The 22719-nt window shown below is 43.9% G+C and overlaps 1 protein-coding gene across 2 annotated transcripts in view; it reads right to left on the bottom strand.

Moving 5' to 3' along the window:
* Positions 1-22719, bottom strand: part of CIT (citron rho-interacting serine/threonine kinase) — a 180971-nt gene that overhangs the window by 98409 nt on the left and 59843 nt on the right. For both annotated transcript variants that reach the window (XM_060119127.1, XM_060119128.1), the window contains exon 10: positions 5533-5716. In XM_060119127.1, the coding sequence (XP_059975110.1) occupies positions 5533-5716 (184 nt within the window). The remainder of the gene's footprint in view (positions 1-5532; positions 5717-22719) is intronic.

Genomic DNA, 22719 nt, shown 5'->3' with positions numbered 1-22719 from the left:
AGGGCAGTGTCCATGGGCAGGAGCTGGGGAAGGCTTTGTAACTGATTTGGGAGGCACAGACGATGCCTACCTTTGTGAACCAGAGCAGATTCTGCTACTGTTCAAACAATCAAAACACAGGTGAGGCTGTTTGCTATAGGGATCTGTAGGCAGTGCGCACAATGACAGACAGCCTTGGGCTGGAGGTGGAAAGGAACAGAGTTTTTAAGGGAAGATCACCCCCCCACCCCCAAGTATTTCAGTGAAAAGTAAGAAGGACTGATGGGAGAGTTCAGGCCATCTTCCGCTGGAATAAGTCCTCCCGGCATGGACGGCGGGAAGCAGTGAAGTACAAAACGTAGACGTGAACAGACACGGGTCTCAGACTCGTCAACAAATTGAGAGCTGCGGCCATAAAAATGATTTGAATCGATTCACCCAGTGCTTACTGACTGGCTTGTCTATGATAGGCCTGAAGGGAGAGTGGAGGGCAAGGTCAATGCAGTCCCCTGTCCTCGCCAAGCTTACACTCAAGCAAATGAAAACTCTCGGGGAGAGTGTGTGTATGCACGTGTTCATGTACACACACACAAAGTGAGAGCCTCTAAATGAAAAGAGGAAGAAGTCAGGAACATCCAAGCACTACAGTCTACCTACTCAATAAACTTGCAGAGGCTGAAAACAAAGCCCAGCCTTTCCACCGCCCATCAGCTCTCATCCCACCCTGCCCCACCCCACTGCTCAGTCGCTGCCCATGATGGGCCTCTGCTTCTGAAAAGCACGTGAACCTGGGGACCCCACATAAATGTCCTCATTTCTCTTGCCTGTGGCATTTATTTGGCAGCCTAGCACAGTGGCTAAGAGACCCTGGAGCCAACCTGCCTGGGTTCAAGTCCTGGTTGAGCCACCGGGTGCCGCGTGACCTTGGGCAAGTTGCTTAGGCTCTCTCTGCGCCTCCGTTTCCTCACTTGTAAGATGGGAATGACGACGGTACCTTCCTTGGGGGCTGTTGTGCAGTTTAAGTGAGTTAACCTGTGTAAAGTGATTGGACCAGAGCCTGGTACAGAGTCGGTACCCTGCAAGGATAAGCTGCGCTTATCTCCCTGCCCACGTGAAATTCTACGTGCCTCTCCACTCATCCAAATCCACTGTCTTCTAAGCAGCTGAGGCAAATATTCTACCTTCCATTTGTCCACTTATAAACTCACTTCCAACACCTGTGTTTTCTGAGGGTCTATAACGTCCTGTGCTCCAGGAAAACCAGGATGAATAAGACCCAGCCCTGCCTTTGAGATCACAGCCGACGTGGGGAAACAGACAGATATTCCAACAAAGGTGATCACGGTACTTTGGCAAGAACTGGGGATTGGCATTACCCATTAAGTGCCCCCATGTCAGATCTTTTGCCTTCCTCTCCCAGCTCTCCTAAAGCACTTAGATATCCAATGTTTACACGATATTCTGCAGTCAGGGTGTTTGCTTTGTGTCCCATGAAGTATTTCACGCATATACTTGTTTAACTGGATGGGAAGGAACCCATTCTGGGACTGGGCCTTCAAATTCTGGCCCCCAGTCCACTCCACCCAACAACCACCTTTAAGCTACAGGGATTTGGAGGCTGCACATTAACTTGTGGTGAGTCAGGATGTTCAAGCATCACCAGCAGGAAGTTCTCAGGGCCTGGGAAGCTGGGTTTCTGGTCTGGCATGACTTTGGACTATTTAATTATTGCTGAGTTCTTTCCATATCTTCTTCACATAGATAGAAGGGCACCATGCATACAGAGACTAGTGTAGTGGTAATAACAAAAATAATAACAGTGGACATTCCGTGTGACTTTTCCATGTGCCAGGGACTAGACCAAATGCTTTACATATTTCACATAATTCTCAAAACAGCCCTAAGAGGCAAGTATCATTATTACCTCACCTTGCAGTTGAGGAAACTGACATGCAAAGAGGCCTCAGTAGAGCAAGGAAGAGGCACCCGAAACTGGTTCTCTGAAAATCTGGAAAGGCATTGGTGGAAGCCATTTTTCACTCTTCCACAGTCACAGTGTTTGGATGGCTGGTTCCAAGAATAAATTTTCAGATCCACCCAAAAGGAAAGGAAAAAGCCCTGAGTCAAAAGAGAAAGCCCCCAACAGGGGGGCTAAATATAGCCTATTCAGACACTGTCATCCCACAGATTCCAGTCTCATCGAAATCCCATTGGTCCTCTAAGATTTCCAACGTCTCCAAAAGCATAAAACCAGCATGCGTAAAAACTAACACAAAATATAAAACCAAATGGCTTTTTCCTTCTAGAGTTTATACTGAAGGTCTGCGGAGATGCACTGCTTCTAGGAAGAAGGAGAGGGACCTAAAAAAAAATGTACCCCACGCTGACAGAGGAGGGAGGAGAGCTGGGATCCATTATATTTTTAAACTTTTAACACACTGATTCCTGTTACTATCCCACCAGTGTAAAATTCAAGCCAACAGAGGCTCAGAGCAACACCCAGGCATTCAGAGCTTAGGGATTTAGTTTGGGTTACTGTTGGTTAAAAAGAAAGAGGCACCAGATTTGCACTAACTTTGCCATCATCCCACCCCAAAGACGACCAAAACCAGTTCTGTAGGATCTCTCCCGTGCCCTCCAACTCAAGCTGCAAGGAATTCCCACTACACCTCAGACACAGAAGGCTGAGATCAAGATTCCTGTGAAACCTAAAATGACGCACTCAATGGCTGGCTTAAAAATAGTCTGGGGTCCCAAAAAAGAATCCTAAAAAGTGATGAGCAAATGCAACAATTAAAATCATTCTCACTGCCAGTCTCTGTGAAAATTCCTCTTTCATTCAGCTCCACCTGTGAACATTTAATTCTTTTCACTGGTAACAGATCTGGGGTCAGTTTTTCCCAACGCAGTAGAGCAGCATCTGCAATTTCCTCGGTGGTGTGAAGAGTGAGTAACAGTACAGGTAATCAATGTGTGTAAATAAAAACCTGTGATGCTGAAACAGGGAGGGGAGAAGTAGAAACTCAGAAATACCAGGTCCCTGGTGGCGACGGTGGCGTCCCAGAAAATTCCCCCCAAACCTCCAAATGAATTTTGTAACTATATGTTTACAAAACTGCAGGGGCTTCTAAGTAATTTCATCACTGCATCTTTTCTATTGAATTTCTAAATAATGATGACCCAATACGTCCAGGGTCACCTACATCCAACAGGTGGGGTCAATTTCCAAAATGATGTTAGAGGTTTCACCCATAGGGCTGTCCCTGGCAGAATAAACAAATCCAACAGCAAGATCACATTGTAAGATATAAGATGAAAGGAAATCGTTCTGATTCCAACCCCAAATTGCCATGGAAAGGGCAATTAAAGCTCTCCCACCCAAAGACAGGAATACTTCAATTCCATCTTCCACATAAAAAATACACAGGTTTGTTTGCATGGACTTTTTTTTTTTCTTTTTTATGAGAATCTTAAGCATTCTTTCGGGGCATGAACAGAAGCTCATCTTATGCTCTAGAGATATATTTTGAACTACCAAAGGTAAAACAGCATATCTTCAAATACAGTGAGCAATATAAACACAATCTAGGGGAAAAGGATCATGAGTAAATTAAAACAACAAATATTTATCGAGTGCCTGGGCCTTAATACTGAGAGGCCCCTGTCGGGGAGCTCCCTGAGCTTTCTGTGAGAAGCAGAAAGATGCAATTACATTCTTCCTGAAAAATAAGCCATTAATCACACACTGCTTCAGATTAATTGCAATGCCTGAGAGCCCTCACATCATTCTGCCTTTGCCCCTGAAATCTTATTCCCTCACGTCCTTCCTGGTTTTTCAGATCACTGATTAGTACCCCAGCAAGCTTTCATTCTGAGCCAGCTAGCCCACTGCTAACCAGAACTAGAACTCTCCACGCACCTCCGTCCAGTCCGACAGGTGACCTTCACTGTGCTGTGTGTGTCAAGGTTAAGCTGCCCACTAACCATGCATCCTTTAACATTGGGCCTCCAATTCTGCCCTGGTCTTTGACGCTGGTACAAAACCTCCCAGCCCTGCTGGGCCATTTCAAATCCATCTGATGGCACATTCAACAGCTAGTGAGCTTTCTGCCTCTCCTCCCATTATCTAGATTGCTTTGGGGATACAGAGCAAATTAGCCTGAAAGGTACAGCCAACACCACCAAAATCCAACCCCCAATTTTAATCCCAGCCCCCAGGGAGAGAGGAAACAAGGGTCCCTGCGGTCTCTTGCAACACAAACAGCTCTCTCAAATTCTATCGCAGCCCACAACGCTACCTCCCATCAAGTGCCCAGTTCCCCCCAGTTGTCTGAAATCTTTCCAGGAACATTACTGCCAAAATAGCACCCATGGGGAGACACTATCCAAGAACCTACATGACATTCCCTCAAATCAATATCTGAGCTACGAGCACAACAAATCAGGACTAAATGCTGCCAAGAGAAGATCAAATTCTGCTTGTTTTCTAAGTGGGCAGCGACCGATCACCCAACATTACCCCGAGAGCCTCCAAGTGAGGGAGCTGGGGCATCGGGGGAATAACACAGCCAGTCCAAGACCTTCCCAGGGAACTCGAACCTCTGAACGCAGCATGTCATCGGATCAGGAGAACGAAGCAAGACACTGAGCTATGACATCCACAGAGGCCACTGCATTTTAGAGAAATTCCAGGAGGCTGGAAGCCAGGGACTCCCCCCGCCCAACCCCATCCCCAAGTCCCAAGTGCCGTACTAATGCGTTTTTCTTTAGCTTTTTCAAGAATGGAAAAAGACTGATCATGTCAAGAGGTTTACAGTAATATTTATATTTCCATTTTCTAGTCTCCCGGTTTGTTTTTCCCTTGTGAAGCCCAGTTTCTGTGAATCAATGACTCGGCTACATCATACTCCCTCCTGGTGGCTCACAGTAACGGGGCTCTCTCTGGCTGCCAGTGCTTTGCCAGCTCAGAGGCTCAGCTGCCGGATTCCCCAGTCTTGCAGCAGACTTTGTGCTGAGCCAAGTACCATCTCTCCGTTAGAGCTCTGGTACAGCCACTTGCAGCTCAGGTAACCCCATCGGGAAACCTTCAGCTCGTGAGAAACGGATTTTAGGATTCTTTCAATACTGCCAGGAGAGCAACCTCCACCCACCCACCTGAGAGACAGAGGGCTACACAGATGGAAAAATAGATAGATAGCTCATCTTAACCCTGCACGTTCCTCCCTTCACCAAGGCTCTGCACTGCTAGGTATCTCCCGCTATCTCCTCCCCTCCAAAGAAGACCAAAGACTGAAAAACTAACCCAAAGTACCCGATTGACAATTAATGACGCTATGGACAGGAAGAGGTACCTTAAACACAGCAGAATGAGAATATGAACAGTCTACCCCTCCCCAAAGCCCAACCAGGTCAACTGCTTTCCAAACGCAAGCTGATTACCAGCTTTCCTCCACCGCACTCCCCCCCGGCTGCCGCTGCCGCTGCCGCCACCACCTTTGGGCTCTATGCCTTGCATCAATGCAGGTCCCTAAGAAAAGTCAAAATTTCACTTACTCAGATCTACCAAGAATTCCCAGTGCCTTGCTATACGAAAACCCCACAAACGGCAGTTCTTCTCCTGAGAAACCTGAGGGGTTCAGCTGGCACGGAGAGGATGAAACCCACGAATTCTTCTCTGGTTCATCAAAATTGGAGGTGTCATCATCAGACTTGAGGGTGGGAACGAAGGGGGGAGGAGCTGGTTAAAGAAAAACAAGAAGGGGTTGGGGGGGGAGAAAAATTCAGACGGATTCAACACTGTTGCGGAGAAGAAAATCGTCTCACTCCTTCAGCGTTCCCGATGGCACTGCAGCGCCTGCTTTCAATCTAGCTCACACACAGGCAGACCCAGCCTCTGCTCGGCTCTTACAGCAACAAGAGATTAACCCCTTCCCTGCCAACATGGCCACCAACCAGCAGACGGGCTGCCTTCCCTGCTGGGGTAAACTGAAGGGTAAACTCAAACAGGTCACTTGGTAGGACGAAAAGCACTTGGGGAACTCGTTTGAGCAAGCCACTCGTTCCGGATATTTCCAGAATGATGCTACAGAGCATCAGATGGCTGGTGCTAGTGTACCAGATGACCTAAACCTATTTATTTCCTCTTCCAGACAGGTCCAAATTATTAATATTTAGTGCTAATCATTGGGATAAGATGGAATTTCTACATTTCGTGGATTAACTGGAGTGAGAGGAAAGAACAGGAGAGAGGGTTTGGGAGGCATGTAACTCGTGTTAGGATAGCACTGCAGTCTAGCCCATTCATATCCGGATGAGTATACTCGGAGCACTTATGTACCACTTTTTTTTTTTTTTTTTTTTTAGTTCATTATCCCTCCTCCCCAGCTCGATCATGCCCCCTGAATCCGCCGCAGTTTAATCAGCATAATGAAATGCCAGCCAGATAAAGTTCTTCCCGATGATGTACGGCACCCCTGTGCACTGATGGTGTGGATGGATGGCTGCGTCCTACCTCATTAAGGCATGACTCCTGGCTAGGGACGTCTTACATCTTCTCCACTTCCTGTGGACCTACTAAGCTCTCTCGGTCAGGGAGTTGGACACTCGTTCATCGGTCACCAGGAAGCCGCCCACTGTGGTGGGCTCCCAGGGGTGTAGCCAGCCAGAAGCGTTACCATGGCTGCGGGCTGAGGCGTCTGTGGCAGGTGGGCCGGGTAAGCTGGAGAGCCGGGCATCACATCCCCCGCAGTGCAGGCTTCATGCTCCCCACTCTGTGCGTGCGTGGTCTGGCGGCAACCCCGCCTGGCCACCTGCATGGCAGGGGCCAGTGCTGATCTGAGTGACAGAGCAGCATGAGTCACGGCCAGAGCTCTGGAGAGCGCCCCCTAGGACAGTTGTCACAGCCCTTCCCAGCCCAGGCTTCTTTTTTAACTCCTTGCTTTCTGGACAAAAGCTGTATGCCAGATAGGAGCAGCAGTCTATTTTCCGCTTACAGACTCCAAAGAATCTGGCTGTTTCCAAAGTTCCCCGATGACAACAACAACATCAGAAGCAGCAGGCAGCAGCAGGAAGGAGACAAAGATGAAGGGATGTGGAGCGGCAGGAGATGAAGCCAGAATGAAGAGGTATGGCAGCTCCCGGGAAATGCAAAAAAGAACATTCTCAGAACTCAGGTGCGTTGAGATGTGGTAGGAGACTGAAAAACGTAAAATGTACACTTCCTGAAAATTATTTAACACCTTGAAGCTCTCAAGAGAATTTAAATCTTCCCTGTTAGTATCAGAATCTACTTGCTTATTAACATGTTAAAAATAAGCTGATGGAAAGAAAAATTACATTGAATGCTTCAGCCCACCTCCCACGTGTACTTCCCATCGACAAGGGCTCAAATCCAATCGGATTTCAATTACCCAATACCTTTTTTTAAAGCAAAAAAGAAAAAAAAGAAAAAAAACACCTTTTAATGGAAATTATACTTCATGAGGATAAAAAAGAGAAGTTTCCCATCCCAAAATAAGGAAACTCAGGTGAAGACTGAGGAAATGCATGGAGAGAGATTTGCAGATGATATTAATATGGAAGCATCATGGCTGGTGGCACATACTTTGACTAAGTGGGTTCAAACCACAGCTCCACCACTTACCAGCACTGTGACCTTGGGAAAGTGCCTTAACCTCTCTAAGCCTCAGTTTCAACATATAGATAATTTCCACAAAGGGCTACTGGGAGGTTTAAATGAAAGAAATCTATATAAAGTGCTTACTGGTACAGCTCTTAGCATACAGTAAACACTCCATAAAGACTACTTGCTATTAGAGCAGGAATAAAGAGGCAGACATAGAGAATGGACTTGAGGACTTGGGGTGGGAGGGAGAAGCTGGGGCGAAGTGTGAGTAGCATGGACATATTTACACTACGGAATGTAAAATAGTTGGCTGGTGGGAAGCAGCAGCATAGCACAGGGAGATTGACTCCGTGCTTTGCGATGACCTAGAGGGGTGGGATAGGGAGGATGGGAGGGAGGCCCAAGAGGGAGGGGATTTGCTTTGTTGTGCAACAGAAACTAACACAGTATTGTGAAGCAATTATACTCCAATAAAGATCGATTAAAAAAAAAAAGACTACCTGCTGCTGTTATTGCCCACATGACAGATGTTTATGACAGATCCTGCAGTTAGAAGGCTAGTGAGATACAGCAGAGTCTGTGTTGAGTATTCTTCTTTCCTGCATAAGACACAGACACTCACGTGGATGTTTGTGTTAATCGTATCATTTCATTCTTAGCAGAAGTTTAATTCCCTTTCCACTATATACTAATTTATCTCTGGGAGACTGAAATAGAATTCCATTTCTGAGTGAGGAGTACGATTAATATAGGGCCAGGAGCCACCCTCTGTGAAATAATTATGACTGAGAAATTCCATACTATAAAATAAGATCCCTCTTTAAAACTCCATCACACTCAAGGCTAGCCCATGTAGTCCAGACTAGATAAAGGGCCAGGTAATCTTCAATAAGAGGGAGGAGAAGTCAACATGAAATGCCCCAGCTGGTAATAAGCGAGATACTCACAGGACAGATGAAAAGCTAAGAATGTCAGAGCCTCTAGACAGGTAGTCAGCTGGGTACAATGGGAAACTCTGAAAAGAGGGGCTTCTAGGGGCCACATTTGAGCAGGGAAAAGAGCCACAGCCTCAAGCCAAAGAGAAGTGAGGGAAGTGGAAATCCTCAACCTAAGAGAAAGTGATGGATGCTCACCCTTGTCCACGGCCCTTTAGAAGAGAAACAGAACAGCTATTAAAACTGCAGCCCAAGGTAGAGTGTCTGCGTTTACAGTATCCTACATGGTGAGGGAACTATAAGCCAAGAAATTATCAGCAATATTGGTCCAGGATCCCTTAGGGCACTGGCAGATGTAAGTGGAGAAATATCTGTAGGGTCACGTTCACAACCCAGGGCACACAAGACTCCTCTCCCTCCCTCTCTCCCTCCCTCTCTCACTCCAACACACACACACACACACACACACACACACACACACACACACACACACACACACACACTCCCAACTAGAAATGAGTTCACAATAAAAAGTAAAAACCAACAACTACACATAACAAGAAAAAAGAAACCCCCCAAACTACCATGAAGGAGCATCAGCAGATACAAAAGTGGGAGAATTAGCCCCAAAAAACTGCAGATAAGAGAACAATCTAAAATGGACCATAAAATAAATTTTCATTCATTATCAAGATAAATGAGTAGAAATTCTAATAAAACAACAAGATACTCTGGACAAAAGACAAAGCACATTTGAAAGGAACCAAATGGAACTTCTGAAGATGAAAAACATGATTGCTGAATTTAAAGTTTAAAACTCACTGGCTACATTAAACAGATCAGACACAGCTAAAGAGAAAGTTGATGAACTAGTGGATAGATCTGAGGAAATCACATAGAACCATGCTTCACAAGGCGTGATCTGTAGACTTGCAGCATCAACAGCATCACCAGGGAGGTTGGTTAGAAATACAGAATGGCAGGCCCTACACCATGCCCACTGAATCAGCACCTGCATTCTAAAAAGATCCCCAGGTGATTTGTGAGCACCCTGCAGTTGGAGAGGTGCTCATACAGAATGCAATACACAGAGACAAAGAGACAGGAGACAGAGAATGAGAAGGTTCAATGTACCTCTAATAGGAGCACTGGAAAGAGAATAGAGAACTAGCTCAAAATCTGGATGCCACATTTTAAAGGATTATATAATCTAAAGATTATCAAGTATGTGACCACATCTATCTTGGGGGGTTAATTCTCCTCTTTCTTGTACCTTATGGAAGAAGTCCCTTTTTTGATCCTCATAAAACATGATTTTTTCTTTTTTTTCCTTTAGAAAAGGTATTAGTAGGTCACTGAAATAATTGGATTTGCATCTATGTTGATGGAGGTATACAATGCATCTAAGAACATAGCATAGTGCCAGGCACATAGCAGGTGCACAATAACTACATGCTGAATAGATAACAAACCCAAAACGATTGAGAAAATGGGAATAGAAACATACACATGGATAATTACCTTAAATGTAAATGGATTAAATGCTCCCACCAAAAGACACAGACTGGCTGAATGGATACAAGAACAAGACCCATATATATGCTGCCTATAAGAGACCCACTTCACACCTAGGGACACATACAGATTGAAAGTGAGGGGATGGAAAAAGATATTCCATGCAAATGAAAATCAGAAGAAAGCTCGAGTAGCAATTCTCATATCAGACAAAATAGACTTTAAAATAAAGACTACTACAAGAGACAAAGAAGGACACTACATAATGATCAAGGGATCAATCCAAGAAGAAGATATAACAATTGTAAATATTTATGCACCCAACATAGGAGCACCTCAATACATAAGGCAAATACTAACAGCCATAAAAGGGGAAATCGACAGTAACACAATCATAGTAGGGGATGTTAACACCCCACTTGCACCAATGGACAGATCATCCAAAATGAAAATAAATAAGGAAACACAAACTTTAAATGATTCATTAAACAAGATGGACTTAATTGATATTTATAGGACATTCCATTCAAAAACAACAGGATACACATTTTTCTCAAGTGCTCATGGAACATTCTCCAGGATACATCATATCTTGGGTCACAAATCAAGCCTTGGTAAATTTAAGAAAACTGAAATCATATCAAGTATCTTTTCCGACCACAATGCTATGAGACTACATATCAATTACAGGAAAGGATCTGTAAAAAATACAAACACATGGAGGCTAAACAATACACTACTTAATAACCAAGTGATCACTGAAGAAATCAAAGAGGACATTAAAAAATACCTAGAAACAAATGACAGTGGAGACACGACAACCCAAAACCTATGGGATGCAGCAAAAGCAGTTCTAAGAGGGAAGTTTATAGCAATACAATCTTACCTCAAGAAACAAAAAAACCCTCAAATAAACAACCTAACCTTGCACCTAAAGCACTTAGAGAAAGAAGAACAAAAAAACCCCAAAGTTAGCAGAAAGAAAGAAATCATAAAGATCAGATCAGAAATAAATGAAAAAGAAATGAAGGAAACAATAGCAAAGATCAATAAAACTAAAAGCTAGTTCTTTGAGAAGATAAACAAAATTGATAAACCATTAGCCAGACTCATCAAGAACAAAAGGGAGAACTCTAATCAATAGAATTAGAAATGAAAAAGGAGAAGCAACAACTGACACTGCAGAAATACAAAGGATCATGAGATATTACTATAAGCAACTCTATGCCAATAAAATGGACAACGTGGAAGAAATGGACAAATTCTTAGAAATGCACAACCTGCCAAGACTGAACCAGGAAGAAATAGAAATTATGAACAGACCAATCACAAGCACTGAAATTGAAACTGTGATTAAAAATTTTCCAACATACAAAAGCCCAAGACCAGATGGCGTCACAGGCGAATTCTATCAAATATTTAGAGAAGAGCTAACACCTATTCTTCTCAAATTCTTCCAAAATACAGCAGAGGGAGGAACACTCCCAAACTCCTTCTACGAGGCCACCATCACGCTGGTACCAAAACCAGACAAACATGTCACAAAGAAAGAAAACTACAGGCCAATATCACTGATGAACATAGATGCAAAAATCCTCAACAAAATACTAGCAAAAAGAATCCAACAGCACATTAAAAGGATCATACACCATGATCAAGTGGGGTTTAATCCAGGAATGCAAGGATTCTTTAATATATGCAAATCAATCAACGTGATACACCATATTAACAAATTGAAGGAGAAAAACCATATGATCATCTCAATAGATGCAGAGAAAGCTTTTGACAAAATTCACACCCATTTATGATAAAAACCCTGCAGAAAGTAGGCATAGAGGGAACTTTCCTCAACATAATAAAGGCCATATATGACAAACCCACAGCCAACATCGTCCTCAATGGTGAAAAACTGAAACCATTTCCACTAAGATCAGGAACAAGATACGGTTGCCCACTCTCACCGCTATTATTCAACATAGTTTTGGAAGTTTTAGCCACAGCAATCAGAGAAGAAAAAGAAATAAAAGGAATCCAAATCGGAAAAGAAGAAGTAAAGCTGTCACTGTTTGCAGATGACATGATACTCTACATAGAGAATCCTAAAGATGCTACCAGAAAACTACTAGAGCTAATCAATGAATTTGGTAAAGTAGCAGGATACAAAATTAATGCACAGAAATCTCTGGCATTCCTATACACTAATGATGAAAAATCTGAAAGTGAAATTAAGAAAACACTCCCATTTACCATTGCAACAAAAAGAATAAAATATCTAGGAATAAACATACCTAAGGAGACAAAAGACCTGTATGCAGAAAATTATAAGACACTGATGAAAGAAATTAAAGATGATACAAATAGATGGAGAGATGTACCATGTTCTTGGATTGGAAGAATCAACATTGTGAAAATGACTATACTACCCAAAGCAATCTACAGATTCAATGCAATCGCTATCAAACTACCACTGTCATTTTTCACAGAACTAAAACAAAAAATTTCACCATTTGTATGGAAACACAAAAGACCCCGAATAGCCAAAGCAATCTTGAGAAAGAAAAATGGAACTGGAGGAATCAGGATCCCTGACTTCAGACTATACTACAAAGCTACGGTAATCAAGACAGTATGGTACTGGCACAAAAACAGAAAGATAGATCAATGGAACAGGATAGAAAGCCCAGAGATAAACCCATGAACATATGGTCACCTTAACTTTGATAAAGGAGGCAAGAATATACAGTGGAGAAAAGACAGCCTCTTCAATAAGTGGTGCTAGGAAAACTGGACAGGTACATGTAAAAGTATGAGATTAGATCACTCCCTAACACCATACACAAAAATAAGCTCAAAATGGATTAAAGACCTAAATGTAAGGCCAGACACTATAAAACTCTTAGAGGAAAACATAGGCAGAACACTCTATGACATAAATCACAGCAAGATCCTTTTCGACCCACCTCCTAGAGAAATGGAAATAAAAACAAAAATAAACAAATGGGACCTAATGAAACTTAAAAGCTTTTGCACAGCAAAGGAAACCATAAATAAGACGAAAAGACAACCCTCAGAATGGGAGAAAATATTTGCAAATGAAACAACAGACAAAGGATTAATCTCCAAGATTTACAAGCAGTTCATGCAGCTCAGTAACAAAAAAACAAACAACCCAATCCAAAAATGGGCAGAAGACCTAAATAGACGTTTCTCCAAAGAAGATATACAGATTGACAACAAACACATGAAAGAATGCTCAACATCATTAATCATTAGAGAAATGCAAATCAAAACTACAATAAGATATCATCTCACACCGGTCAGAATGGCCATCATCAAAAAATCTACAAATCTATAAATGCTGGAGAGGGTGTGGAGAATAGGGAACCGTCTTGCACTGGTGGGAATGTAAATTGATACAGCCACTATGGAGAACAGTATGGAGGTTTCTTAAAAAACTACAAATAGAACTACCATACGACCCAGCAATCCCACTACTGGGTATATACCCTGAGAAAACTGTAATTCAAAGAGTCATGTACCAAAATGTTCATTGCAGCTCTATTTACAATAGCCAGGACATGGAAACAACCTAAGTGTCCATCATCGGATGAATGGATAAAGATGTGGCACATATATACAATGGAATATTACTCAGCCATAAAAAGAAACGAAATTGAGATATTTGTAGTGAGGTGGATGGACCTAGAGTCTGTCATACAGAGTGAAGTAAGTCAGAAAGAGAAAAACAAATACCATATGCTAACACATATATATGGAATCTAAAAAAAAAAGAAAAAAAAGGTCATGAAGAACCTAGGGGTAAGACGGGAATAAAGATGCAGACCTACTAGAGAATGGACTTGAGGATATGGGGGGGGGGAAGGGTAAGCTGTGACAAAGTGAGAGAGTGTCATGGACATATATACACTATCAAATGTAAAATAGATAGCTAGGCTGCTCTCGCCTTTTGAGATGGCCCACACTCTGTCTGTGGAGTGTGTTTCTCTCTAAATAAATCCACTTTTTACCTAAAAAAAAAAAAAAAAAAATAGCTAGCTAGTGGGAAGCAGCCGCATAGCACAGGGAGATCAGCTCGGTGGTTTGTGACCACCTAGGTGGGTGGGATAGGGAGGGTGGGAGGGAGGGAGACACAAGAGGGAAGAGATATGGGAACATATGTATATGTATAACTGATTCACTTTGTTATAAAGCGGAAACTAACACACCACTGTAAAGCAATTATACTCCAATAAAGATGTTAAAAAAGAAAGATATATAATTAAACGACTAGAAAATGGCTCTTGCAAAGAGTGCACCTGGGATAATACAGGCCATGAAGAAGTTACTGGATGTTTGAGTTAAATGAAGAGGCTTTAAAAGTAGAGATTGTTCTGTCTGAAAAATATGTTAATGAGTGCCTATATTAATATTTCCTGATAGAGTATAATGAAATCACCATCTCACCCCACCCAACATGCTCACTACATTCAATAATGACAAATAAGAAGTCATACATTAAGATCTGTTCATTAGTAAAAGGCACTAAAAAAAAAAAAAAGGAAAAAACCTTTCCCTATATACTTTTAAAATAAATCAGCCTATGCTTGAGGTCACATCAGGGCACGTTTTCCTCAGTGACAGGGGCTATACAAGTACATTCTGGAGGGTCCCCCTCCCCCACACTTATAAGATAGATGGCAGAACAAGGTTTTCAGAAACAAAGAGCTATTTTAAGAACTGTAGTTAATCTCCCTCCTATAAATTCTCTCCTTTTTAAAATCCTGACATTCATTAGAAGCTTGGCGGGGTGGGGTGGGGGGGTGCGGAATGTATTGTCTTCAAAACTATTCACGAAGGAAAAAAAAAAAACAAGGAAAGGAGAGGCAAAAGGATTCATCCTCTCGTCCCTACTTCTTTCTAACATGCTCCACTGAGCTCCATTTTTCCCATTCAAACTTTTAACTTCTCGGCATACCAGACAAACATGAATATTAAAAACGAAAAAGAGGGCTTCCCTGGTGGCTCAGTGGTTGAGAGTCCGCCTGCCAATGCAGGGGACACGGGTTCGAGTCCTGATCTGGGAAGATCCCACATGAAGAGTGGCCCCCACTTGCCGCAACTAGAGAAAGCCCTTGCGCAGAAACGAAGACCCAACACAGCCATAAATAAATAAATAAATTTATTTAAAAAAAAAAAAAAACGCAAAAGATTTTTCTAATTTTGGTCTAATGTTGATCATCTGCTTTCCCCGCTGGAACACAAGCTCCACGAGGCGAAAGACGACGCTGTGTTCACCATTATACAACTAACACCTAGAACAGTACCCATCTGTCCTGATTCAAGGGTTCATATCTATATTGTGAAAGGAATGAATCAACAACAAGAACCTTAGATGTGGGATAATTTTTTAGACCTAATGGGATAGTTCATGCCATACACCACTTCAGGGAACTCAGAGTACCCAGTTTAGTCATGAGGAATTGGCACGTTAAAAACAAAAACAAAAACCTGAACCTAGATATAGCTCATAAAACTCCCATGACATTCAATCATCACTATGGGTTACGGACACTGCTGCTGGGTTGTGTGTGGCTGAGTTAGAAGATGAATAACAGACAACATAGTGTCAGAAAAGACAAAGGCACATGAATAAATACCGTGTGATATCATGAATCAGGACAGTGCCTGGAACGCAGTGGGCATTCAATGATATTAAATCAAAATTTCAAGTTCATTCTATCTACCATGGTGTTCCACACCTTAAAAAATAAATAAAAAGTACTCAGTTGATTAATTATATGCTACGTTCAAATCTAAAAGAAAGACTACCTAAAAGTTAGCTGTCTTCCAGTTCGTTAAAATCTGAGGCACCAATGTGATCGCACTTATCTACATGATGAAGACAGAACTGCAAACTAAGTGAAGAGGAGGCTGTTTGCGTTGTTTAGAGGTCAAGGTGAGGCTGTGAAAAGTGAAGAGTGTGTAAACAGAATGATGGCCATCGTGTATTGCTGATGGGGATACACTGAGTTTTGTGTGTTCCTGTGCCATGGAGGTAATTGAATCTCTAGAGTTAGTTAAAAGATGTCTTCACGGGCTGCAGTGGGGATGAGTGCTACTTTAGAAAAGCCAGGGAACAGCAGCCCAAGAAAGCTGTGGGTAATGAGGCTGGGAAGTAAATGCAAGTGAAATCCTGGCTGGACCTTGAAGGGGGGAAATCCTAGATTGGATTGACAGAAGGGATTATTAGAGAGAGTTTAAGAGTGCTGGGCTGGTGTCAGTGCCTGAGACTGATAAGATCACTTCAACAGTGATGGCAGAAAGAGGTCGATGCTAGGAACTGCTGAAGGACAGGTCTACAATAGTTAACGTGACAAATTCTATACTAAGGAAGTGATAACAGAAAGGGAGAGGACGTGGATTCACAGGAGGCATGGCAAAAAATGTGACAACTGATGCAAGAGCAGAGATTTTAGGAATATCAATGACCGACTCTTACAATAGGAACAACTGCGCGAGAAAAAGGTAGCAATAGAAAGACCGAGATATCCAATATCAGAGATCTCATGGGAATGAACAAAGAGAATAAATTAAGGGACAGGCAAGTAGAGCTAGCTACTAAATACACGTAAGTAATTGAGCCCATGAGAACAGACTATATCTCCTGAGCCTCACGCAAGCCCACGACTTTCTCCCCTCCGCGCAGGAAGTGGTCAGATATAACTTGTCCAAACAGCCCACTGTACATGCAGTGTAAAAAGAAGACAAATCGGATCCAGTTTCCCATAGACTTGAGTAAATAAAAAATTATCCCACGTCTTTGCTTCCCAAAAGAGCCATAAAAAGACTTTAAGGTAATGTTGATTTGGCTGGTCATCAATTTTTACAATGGTGTCTCCAAAGTAAATGAATAAGGAAGTTTTAGCATTACTAAAGGATGCTTCCATCCATCAATCTCAAGGATGCCAGGGCTTGGCTGCCAACAACTAAGCAGGTTTCCCCTCTGGGGGCAGATATAAGATCTTGATGGAGTTGTGTGCTGTCTGAATCTCGCCATTCTGAAAAGCCATATTCCTAAAGTTTGCTTAATATCGAGTTTTTGGTAAACTACTTATGTTTTCCCACAGAATTATCCTTTTAGGGATGCTTCCTCTCAATTCTGGATCACACTTCCACCAGCCTTCTAACGTCGTAGCATCACTTTGTTTTCCCCCCTCCCTTTTGGTCTAGGTAAACAGCGACCTGGGAAACACCTACATAGGATAGAAACACTCAAAGAGAATCTTTTCAAACTGCAACTAGTAGGGCTTCCCTGGTGGCGCAGTGGTTGAGAGTCCACCTGCCGATGCAGGGGACATGGGTTCGTGCCCCGGTCTGGGAAGATCCCACATGCAGCGGAGCGGCTGGGCCCATGAGCCATGGCCGCTGAGCCTGAGCGTCCGGAGTATATGCTCCGCAACGGGAGAGGCCACAACAGTGAGAGGGCTGCGTACTACCAAAAAAAAAAAAAAAAAAAACTGCAACTAGTCATGACCGTATTTCTCTGCAAAGCTGGGTGTGGATACATCCAGTGTGGGGCGCAGGTGGAGGCCCCCAGAGCACACTTGTACAATAGTTCATGGGCTTCCGTTTCCCGGGACCTGCTCGCTCTAGACCCCAACAACTTTCCCTTCCAGCACCTTCCCCCTTGAATTACCTACACTTGAGGACACATCAGATTAGATTCATTCTTTTCTACCCTCAAGACCTCTGTGGTATCCTTTTCTCCAACATTTGCGGGGGGGGGGGGGGGCGGTTTCCTCCAACATTTTTTAAATTTAAGTTTTTATTATGAAAATTTTCGCATGCACCAAAGTGGTACGGGAGTAAAATGAACTCCTGCGTGCCCTCAACAGCTTGCAACGTTCTCGTTTCATCTCATCCCCACCCCTATTTTATTTGCACGTGCGCCAATTATTAAAAGCATACCCCAAAATAGCAAGTTATCAAAGAAACAACAAAAAATTATTTTCCAGAGGGGAAGAAAGATATGTTTCATATGAAAAGTACCATCCAAGTGCTGAATGGAAAGAATACAAAGACCTAGGTACACAGCTCTAAACAGTTCCTAAAAAAAAAAAAAAAAACTACAATGAAAACAAGCAAAAGGGCTTCCCTGGTGGCGCAGTGGTTAAGAATCCGCCTACCAATGCAGGGGACACGGGTTCGAGCCCTGGTTGGGGAAGATCCCACATGCCGCGGAGTAACTAAGCCCGTGCACCACAACTACTGAGCCTACCCTCTAGAGCCTGTGAGCCACAACTACTGAGCCTATGCTCTAGAGCCCGCATGCCACAACTACTGAGCCTGTGCACCACAACTACTGAGCCTGTGCTCTAGAGCCCGCGTGCCACAACTACTGAAGCCCGGGTGCCTAGAACCCGTGCTCCAGAACAAGAGAAGCCACCGCAATGAGAAGCCCACGCACCACAATGAAGAGTAGCCCCCACTCACTGCAACCAGAGAAAAGCCTGCATGCCACAACTACTGAAGCCTGCACACCCAGAGCCCATGCTCTACAACAAGAGAAGCCACCACAATGAGAAGCCCGCGCACAGCAAGGAAGAGTAGCCCCTGCTCACCACAACTAGAGAAAGCCCTTGCACAGGAAAGAAGACCCAATGCGGCCAAAAATAAATAAATAAATAAATAATTTTTTTTTTAAAAAAGCAAATACATGTATTTGTACACGCTAGATGGAGAACAAGGTAAAAGAATAAAGATATCCATAGCTAACTCATACACAATGCTCATAAAAAGCAATGATGAAAGTCACTCATTCATCAAAGAATTATAATGGAACAACTATTATTTTTCAGTCATGGTTCCAGGTGCTTGAAATGTATCTATGAAGAAAACAGAAAAAATGTTCCTGCCTGTTCTCTACCATCAATCATTTTGAACTGAAGTGCCAATGGCTAAATGAGCATTCAAGTGACAGGGTAAAATAAATATCTTTTTAACATTCAGAGATTCAAGAGATTTATCAACCACAGGCTACGTTGAAAGAATTATTAGAATATATATTCAGATGAATAAAAATGTAAAACCCCCCTCCGCCAAAAAAGCAAGCCCCAGACGTCATAATAATTTCACCTTCAATTACTGCAGCAGATATCCCTAACTTAGGGTTTCTCAACTGTGGCATCACCAACATCCGGATTAGAGAATGCTTTGTTGTAGAGGGCTGCCATGTGTATGGTAGGATGTTTAGCAGCGTCCCTGACCTCTACCCACTAGGTGCCAATGCCACCGCAAGTCATGGCAACCAAAAATGCCTCCAGACACTGCCAAATTGCCTCCAGTTAAGAACCACTGCTCTAACAGATAAGGACTTTTAAAAACCATGACCATAATACCTTCATCACACCCAAAAAATTAATAGTAACTCCTTAACATTATCTAATACCATGTTCTTGTTCAATTTTCTCCAGTTGTCCCCATAATATCTCTTTACATTTGATTTGTCTGACTCAGGATCCAACCAAGGTTCACACACTGATGTAGTTGGTATGTCTCAATCTATAATCACTGACCTTTTTTTTTTAATAGTATTTATTGGTTTAAGAAACTGGATCACAATGTCCCTGTAGAATTTCCCACATTCTGGACTTGGTTGATTGTATCCTTGTGACATCATTTAACACGTTTCTCTGTCCCCATGTTTCCTGGAAACTGGCAGTTAAATCCAGGGCCATCTGTACACTCATATTCGATTTCTCTTTTTTTTTTTTTTTTTTTGCGGTATGCGGGCCTCTCATTGTTGTGGCCTCTCCCGTTGCAGAGCATAGGCTCCAGACGCGCAGGCTCAGCAGCCATGGCTCACGGGCCCAGCCGCTCCGCGGCATGTGGGATCCTCCCGGACCGGGGCACGAACCCGTGTCCCCTGCATCGGCAGGCGGACTCTCAACCACTGCACCACCAAGGAAGCCCTCGATTTCTCTTGACGAGAATACTCCCCAGGCTGTGTTGCCTACTTACTAGTCCATGACATTAGAGGGCACACATGTCTGCTTATCTTTCTTTGTGTGATGTTAAGAATGATCCATGGGGTCCAGTGAGATCAGCGTGGTCGCTCCCCCATGAGGCTCCCTCCCATCTTTCACTACATATCTCAGCAACCATGGATGATCACTGCCTAGAATCATTATTTTATTAAGGGCTGAAAAATGGTGGTTTTCTAATTTCGTCATTCTTTCTACGTCTATTAGCACATTAACAATTTGGTTACCCTGGAATATAGTTCAAATATGAAGGCGGGATAAATGCTCGGTTCTTTCCCTATACTAAGCAACATTCAGAGTACTGAGGTGGGGGGGGGGCCTTAGCAACCGCCAGAAGTGACCAATGAGACTTCTTTTTTCAGTTGCCACTATGAACGAGTGAATTTTCATATATGTCATGGGTTTCAAGCCACTGCAGTCTTTATGATGCTTATGTTGTCCCATCTTCGGCCAGGAGAAGCCCCTCTACTAGATACACTTGTCAGAAAAGTCAACTCAGATTCTATTTTAGCTTTGGGGGCTACTTTCCAGTTTACAGGGGCGGGAAAAACACCACCCACCACCATCAGCCCCTACGGAAGAAGCAAAGAGACAAATGTGGGGATATTCTATAAGACAACGACCTGGCTTCTTTGTCAAGTTAATGGCGTGGGGAAAAAAATTATATATATATATATATATATATATACAGAATTTTTTAATTTAAAAAAATGTAAGCCTATCTCCACAGCTAACTATACTCCAAGTTATGAGTGCCTTTAAATCCACCTGTTGGAGGGTTGGCAAGATGTGGAGGAACTGGATTTCTCCCACATTGTCAGTGGGAATGTAAAACGACACAACCACTTAGAAAAGTTTGGCAGTTTCTTAAAAAGTGAAGCATACACCTACCATATGATCTGGCCAATCTAATCCTAGATACTTACCCAAGAGACATGAATGCACATGTCCACAGACTTGCTCATAGAAGCTATATTTCAAAGAAACAACTCAAATGTCTATCAGCAGATGAACGGATAAACAAAATGTGGTATATCCATACAATGAACTACGATACATGCTATAATATGGATGAATCTCAGAACAATGATGTTGAACGAAAGAAACCAGGCTAAATAAGAACATATTCTATGACTCAACTTATATAACGTTTAGAAAATACAAACTAAACTACAGGGAGGCAGAGCTTTTAGATACTTTTGGTCTGGTCTTCTTGAGGACTGCTTGAGATAAAGGGTCTGTAGTAGATTCTCTAGCAAATATAACAAGACGCCATGCCCTGCTGAGCTGACTCCCTGCCTGTTTGTCTATCTGCATCTCCAAATAGTTCCTGCTTGCCGTTTCCATCACTGTGCTTTACTGTCCACTGGGGCTGTGTGTTATCCCTTCCTGGAGGGTCGCCTATCCTGCCTGCTGGACTGCATGTTATTTACTGCTCGGCTACTGTGTCTCCTCCTCCAGCAATTGGCTCTCACCAGCCCAAAGGAGACATATCTAGTGCATCAGTGGAGGTTGGTTAATAATTCCACATCAGCGGGCGCCTGCGGGCGAAGGGTGAAGCGGCCGAGGCAGGGATACACCAGAAATACAGCTACACGTGGAACAACTCCTACAGAACACCTACTGAACGCTGGCAGAAGACCCCAGACCTCCCAAAAGGCAAGAAACTCCCCACATACCTGGGTAGGGCAAAGCAGAGAGATTCCCGCACAGAGGAGCGGTGCCGAGCGGCACTCACCAGCCCGAGAGGCTTGTCTGCTCCCCCGCTGGGGCGGGCGGCGCTGGAGCTGAGGCTCGGGCTTCGGTCAGAGCGCAGGGAGAGGACTGGGGCTGGCGGCGAGAACTCAGCCTGAAGGGGGCTAATGTGCCACAGCTAGCCGGGAGGGAGTCCGGGAAAACTCTGGAGCTGCCGAAGAGGCAGGAGACTTTTTCTTCCCTCTTGGTTTCCTGGTGCGCGAGGAGAGGGGATTAAGAGCGCCGCGTAAAGGAGCTCCAGAGACGGGCGCGAGTCGCGGCTGAAAGCGCGGAGCCCAGAGACGGGCGTGGGACGCTGGGGCTGCTGCTGCCGCCGCCAAGAAGCCTGTGTGCGAGTGCAGGTCACTGTCCACACCGCCCTTCCGGGAGCCTGTGCAGCCTGCCACTGCCGGGGTCCCGGGATCCAGGGGCGGCTTCCCTGGGAGAACGCACGGCGCGCCTCGGGCTGGTGCAACGTCACGCCGACCTCTGCCGCTGCAGGCTCGCCCCGCACTCCGTGCCCCTCCCTCCCGCCCGGCCTGAGTGAGCCGGACTCCCCGAAGAGGCTGCTCCTTTAACCCTGTCCTGTCTGAGCGAAGAACAGACGCCCTCCGGCGACCTACACGCAGAGGCGGGGCCAAATCCAAAGCTGAGACCCAGGAGCTGTGAGAACAAAGAAGAGAAAGGGAAACCTCTCCCAGCAGCCTCAGAAGCAGCGGATTAAAGCTCCACAATCAACTTCATGTACCCTGCATCTGTGGAATACATGAATAGACAACAAATCATCCCAAATTGAGGAGCCAGGAGTCAGTGCTGTGCCTCTGAGGTGGGAGAGCCAACTTCAGGACACTGGTCCACAAGAGACCTCCCAGCTCCACATAATATCAAA

This window comes from Mesoplodon densirostris, chromosome 15 (assembly GCF_025265405.1).
Source record: "Mesoplodon densirostris isolate mMesDen1 chromosome 15, mMesDen1 primary haplotype, whole genome shotgun sequence".
Classification (NCBI taxonomy): Eukaryota; Metazoa; Chordata; class Mammalia; order Artiodactyla; family Ziphiidae; genus Mesoplodon; species Mesoplodon densirostris.
The sequence above is the reverse complement of the archived record's forward strand: the minus strand, read 5'-3'. Positions and strand labels throughout refer to the sequence as shown.